This window comes from Cebidichthys violaceus, unplaced genomic scaffold (assembly GCF_023349555.1).
Source record: "Cebidichthys violaceus isolate CVI_PGR_0920_01 unplaced genomic scaffold, fCebVio1.0.p SCAF_27, whole genome shotgun sequence".
Classification (NCBI taxonomy): Eukaryota; Metazoa; Chordata; class Actinopteri; order Perciformes; family Stichaeidae; genus Cebidichthys; species Cebidichthys violaceus.
Window position 1 is genome coordinate 49,001 of NW_027176450.1, and position 6,000 is coordinate 55,000.

Sequence of the window (6,000 nt, forward strand, 5' to 3'; positions counted from 1 at the left end):
GATCTCTACTGCAGCTTGCTCTGCGTCCTTGAACTTCCAGACTGACAGCACTGAGTACCGGTTTCTTCTCATTTACATCATTCAATTATGTATCATTTCCCTCCATCGGAGAGAAACAAAATCTCTGGCTATTCGAGTCACTTTCAAGAGCTGGCAGGGGAGGAATGTCAAAAGCAGAAGTATAATCCACAGGTTAGGGGGAGGGTAGGAGACGGAACTAGTGAGAGTCAGCAGAGGAAGCAACGGGGGCATGGCAGTTAGAATGGAAACAGGAAGACCAACAGGAAACGCTTCCAGAGACAGAGTACTGGAGGACGAACGTCAGCAAGGATGTTAATCTCAACAGGAGGAAGTTGGACCGAGACAGAGACGACAGGACGAGTCAGGATTCCCGCGGCGTGTTATAGAGTCAGCAGCGTGCCTGGAAAGCAGCTTAGGTCAGCTCATGACTCGGCAGCTAGCCCAACAGTAATGGCTTGCTCTCCTTGTGTTTCTCCTATAGCTTCACCAGAGCTGCGTCTGCCGTCCAAATGAGAGCAGCCAAAGAATCACGACTCATTTACAAGAGTGAAAGTTGCGTAAGGGAACGTTTCATATTCAGTTCATGTTTGGTCAAGTTTGACATTTTAGTCAACGAAGCATGATTCGCAGCATGTCACTGTGCATCGCTAATTGAAAACCAGTTTTAGGAAGCCGATAGTGAAACAACTAAATGTGTGAATGGCAGATAGGCTGCAGGTCTAAAGGCTGCATGGTGATGACTACAGCCCGATCTAATCGCAGGAGGCAGACGTGGACAGTTTGATGGTTTAAGTAAGTTTACTCACCAGCGAGTCCCGTATGACTTCACTCTTGTAAAAATCTAAAAAGAAGACAAAGAACGCTCATTAACAGAAGGTAGAAAACTGTCATGCACAACCAACAGGGTTATATTTACCCTAAAATACAATTCACAGCTTTAAATTTGTGAATCCAGATCAGTTTCTGCCGGACAGCAGACACACAAGGTTGTCTAGAGTAAAAACACAGCGAGGACACCACGCTGACTTTTAGGGATGATGGACGTGTTCTGATTCACAGCTGGGAGATGTACGCTTAAAAAAAGCATCTGAATGGAAAACCTTAAAATAAATACTCCCACAAAACAGAGCCGCTCACCTGTTCAATGTCCATGCTGCGACTCCATAGAGTGAAAACTGATGACACTATGAGCTCAGGGAGACTCATTTTGAGTTTGTAGATGCTAAATTCAGTTTCCGAAATCATTGCAAAAATAATATATATGTAAAAATTCTATTTTAGGGTGGATTGTTCTGAGAGAGGCCATCACACTTTGGCTTTAGATGCTCACTGAATTTCTTTACAAACTAAATCAAAGCGCTGTCTTTCATATACTGACAATTAAAGACATTTGGATTTTCATATTTGTCATGACCACCTTGGCTTCTGTACATTAGTTCATAGGGGATATGTGGAGTAGTACCCTGAGAAGTATAGAAAACACATACAGCTCTCACATACTGTAGAGGAACGACAGGCTGAAGTGTGTGTGTGTGTGTGTGTGTGTGTGTGTGTGTGTGTGTGTGTGTGTGTGTGTGTGTGTGTGTGTGTGTGTGTGTGTGTGTGTGTGTGTCGTTAACACTGACCTCTAGATATGCGGTCTCCTATACAGAGATGGAGGGTGAAGTAAGTGTCCAGCAGTGGGGAACCATTCTTGTTGACAATGTTTCTGGCCGCGATGCTCCGGAGATGACGCAATCGTCTCTGTTTGGCCGGGGGAGGGAAGAAGGAGTGAGAGTGAGGATGGATAGAGAATAAAGAACAGATATTAGGGCTGCTGTGTTCAGTTTCATTCTGATCATGTGACGCTTGCAGGCAAATACCATCGAGGCGGTCCTGAAGACGCAGAATCCTGACTGGGTCACAGGACAAGTGAAAAGCCATGCCTTCAGGTCAATGAAGTACCACATTCTTTATCCTACACATAATCAGCTTAAAATAGCAGCACTTTCTCGTGCACAGAGGCACCACCAACTGTGACAGTCTGGATGTCAGCGGTTCAAATAATAGAGGCATGACATCTTCATGGCAAAATGAAGTAGCCAGTTAGCTCAGGCAGGCATGACAGTCACATGAGAGGTGTACCAACACTTTTAGCTCTGAAAGGATTTATCAAAGAATCTAAAAATCTAAATGAGCCAACTACAGAAAAGCCATCATTAATTTATAAAAAATAAAAAAAAAGCTCTCCATCTACACGGAACAAAAGTCAGTTAATCATCAGTTCATCTTAAAGCCATCATACCAGAGATGCACAAGACGAGTGAAGACTTTTAAAAGATAAATACCTGCATGACTCATTAGAGAATCTCTAAACCAATCCACCAACATCTGCATTGTTTGAATATTCATAAAAAAACCTGCTTCCAAAAATCACTTCAGTAAAAATATCTTTATCTAAAATAAATGACGCTTAAAAAAGCGGTGTGTGTGTGTGTGTGTGTGTGTGTGTGTGTGTGTGTGTGTGTGTGTGTGTGTGTGTGTGTGTGTGTGCATGCGGGTACACAAGAGGCAAAGAGGGATGCCATTTGGCAAGTTCCCGCTTCAGGCGAACACGTCACAACTTCCCTCTTGACCAGCAGACCTCTCCTCCTGCAGCCATACTCAGACTTAATCTAAATCATGGGATTACCTATTAAGATTAAGAGCCTCGCAAACAAAACCCCTGATTGTTCAAGGGACTTTTCACCCGCTCCCTCATTAAAAATGTGAGTGCACATTTCTGAATGGGCTAATGTGGACCACAGGAAGAGAGGAACGGTTGGGAGTACACTGGTGCAGTATAAAACTACTCTGTATAAAACTACTCTGGTGTTTTGGGTTCTTAACAAGAACACTACTTAACGTAAGTATCACCATTAGTTCTCTGCAGTGATCAAACTGCTCTGATGGTGGAATGTGACAAAGTGATTAACTGGTCCCAAGCCTGTAATGCGTGAACATACAGTTTTCCTTACAAACTGGTCATGGTCTGTAGTCTGTGCTGGTGTCTGCCTCATTGATATTTCATCGTTTCTGCTAGCTGTACCTAATAACCTGGTCTAAGTGATGTCACACCGTCGGGTGTTCATGGGGGTTCCGTGCGGCAGATTTGCGCCGTGCACGTCTAACTTTTTGTAACTACGTGGAGGCAGACGGGCAGAGAAAATGTCCACGCTACAGGCCTTGTGCAAAGTTTAACCGAGGCTTTAGGCAAACACAAAGTAACAAGTAATCATTGTGCTTGGTCTTTTGGGTTGTAGATACAGTCAATGTGAAATTAAAGAAACACATTCTATTGAGATTAGTCATGAAATATTTGGTTGTGCAACCCCTCCATTATTGCTGAGAGCTGAGGGTACCCAATCCTGGCTAGCTTGACTCATAATAGAGACTGTTACATTTACTGCATAACATCAAATAGGTCATACATGTAACTTTTGGGAATAAAGTTACTAACAATTATCTTCATTTTCACATTGCACGGGAGACATTTTGTTGAGCGTTGGTTATTGGTATTGCTGCGGCTTTAAAAGCTTTGGCTCCGAGGTGTTTCTAATGAACACTCAGAGTTTTCATAGCAGGTTTATTAACAGAAGTCACAAGTCATCCGTAACAACTCCCACATTAACCATCTCTCTTGAGTTTATGTTTTGGTACTGGGAGCCAGCGGGCCAGCGGAACAATGTTTTACTATGGAGCCAGAGAAGGGTGTGGGAAAAACGGTTTGACCATGCAAAATATACATGAAACCAGTAATTAGAAATGCATTGGTCACAGTCTCATGCCTTTTCCATGCGAGATCAATCATGTGGGGGAGCATATGAAATGTACAAAAAATAACAAATAAAATGCCTTTTTAAAAGGGTCAGGTCACCTAAATAAAAAGGGACAATGTTTTCTACTTACCCATAGTAACAGAATCTAGTGTAGTCGATACTTTTTTTAATGATGTTTTAAGATCTATGTCTCCTATTTGAATCAGAAACTACGTTACACATACAAGGCACAAACAAATAAATAAGAGTATGTTAAAACAAGTATATTATTAAAGTGATAAATAGAATTTCAGTGTTAATAAATCTTTCAAATGTAAGCTTTGAGGAGCACAAATAAAAACCCATTCATCCCTCCATTGTATTGGGGGGGGGCTGCCCTTTTCAAACCTCGACACATTAAACTGAACGTACTTACGTGGCGAGATACGACATGAAAAGAGAGAAAACATGTTTTTTTTGTAATTTGGGTAAACTGATCATTCTAAGCAAGTGGGGATAGAATATGAACAGAAATTTAAGCAAGAATTTCATCCTCAGTCACCACGCTAAATGCAGATATTCAAACATTACCCTTGAATAATATACGTAATCTATTTCTAATCTAAATAACATTGGAATGTTAACGTTTATTGAACTGAATTGTTGACAGTTTGAATTGACACCCGCACTAACCACACCATCTAGCAATTCAATGCAAACTTAAGAGGATAACAAGGGACAAAAGAGTTAGTTACTGGTGCAAGAGAAAGTAACAAATGTAGGCCCAATATAAAATGTCTTAGTATGACCTACTACATGAAGAAGGGGTTTAACTTAATCTAATCACGACATTGCAGTGACTGTGGAGCCAAGGAATGTAAGGGTTACTGTACATACTGGGATTATTGAAGTGGACTAAAGTGGTTTGATGTAGGCTTTTAGCTGAAACAAGTCCCTGTTGCATATAGTTGCTTCACTCGCAGGATGTTGAGAGCAGATCAGGTGTTGGCCTTTAAAGCTGCACACTAGTCATATGATTCTAAAGCCTAAAACAGACATAAAATAATGCATGTTTCTCACTACAAAATATTGAGAACTTCAATATCCAACCATTACTGAAAATGACAGTAATGTGCTGGAATGTGTGTCTGTGAGGGGCTGAGTTTACAGTCGGTAGCCCTAATGAATAAACTGTCAACTGACAACTTTTTACATGTCTTTTCCAAATGAATGAATGCATGCATGCATGAATGGATAAGTGAATGAATGGGAGAATGGAAGATACATTTTACTTCCCATGAAAGCACAAATGAAATTAGTTCATGGCCTATTGGTTATTTTTCATATGTCAATAAAATGACTGTATGAGACAATATAACATCACAGTTATAACAGACCTAGCCTTCAGCGGAGCTGTCACCTGCGTGCTGACATGACGCCAAGTTAAGTTGCCATTAGCAGAAGCATGCTAGCTTCGTATACAATTTAACGTGTAGAAAGATATATATCCTCAAAATTGGGCCACACGCTGAAAAAAAGCCGGACTCAGAAACGCCTGACATGAGCCTATCTGGTGGTTAGTGTGCCTTGAGTGTCAGTCCAGTTAGCTTACATTACAATTACAGTTAGCTAGCTAACTGCAAGCTAGCAGTTGCTAGCTAACTAGCTAGCCTGACAGGCCCGCCGTGTTCTTCCAGGCAGCAGTTACAACTGACGTTGTAAACTAATATATAACACACTGAGGCGGCCAAGTCAAAGTGTTCCTGTGTCATTTGAAAGCAGTTCGTATTAAGCTGGGTTCAGGGGCTTTGCATTTACCTGCTGGGAAGTGAGCTCTACATGTAAGGCTCGAGAGGATGAAGCTCCTGAGTTGGTGACAGAGGCGGCGGGGATAGCGAGAACCCGACCGGTGATGGAGTTCATCCTCCTGTCGGCATCTAGCGGGTCCCCCTCATTCAACAAAACAACCCATCCACGACATCCGGAACACTCGGTTTAAAGTTTGCGACGCTCCAGGCAACCACTAAAGACGTGCAGACACGGTTGTGTGTAGGGGTAAAGCGCTACAGCAGCTGTCAGCTAACCAACGGGACGTAAACAAAGTACAGGCTATTTTGCTACACTAGGTTCGGAAATCCGTCTCCGGTTTAGAGGCGCTACATCTAGGCTGCTCATTGGCTCAAAGTAACGCTTATCACGTAAA

The 6,000-nt window shown here is 42.1% G+C and overlaps 1 protein-coding gene across 1 annotated transcript in view; it reads right to left on the reverse strand.

Annotated features, from left to right (window-relative positions):
• Positions 1–5,907, reverse strand: part of uvrag (UV radiation resistance associated gene) — a 47,519-nt gene extending 41,612 nt beyond the window's left edge. The window contains exons 1-3 of the mRNA XM_068721293.1: positions 5,616–5,907; positions 1,647–1,764; positions 828–862 (exon numbers count right to left, since the gene is read on the reverse strand). Of these exons, the coding sequence (XP_068577394.1) occupies positions 828–862; positions 1,647–1,764; positions 5,616–5,720 (258 nt within the window). The 5' untranslated portion in view covers positions 5,721–5,907. The remainder of the gene's footprint in view (positions 1–827; positions 863–1,646; positions 1,765–5,615) is intronic.
• Positions 5,908–6,000: the final 93 nt, after the last annotated feature.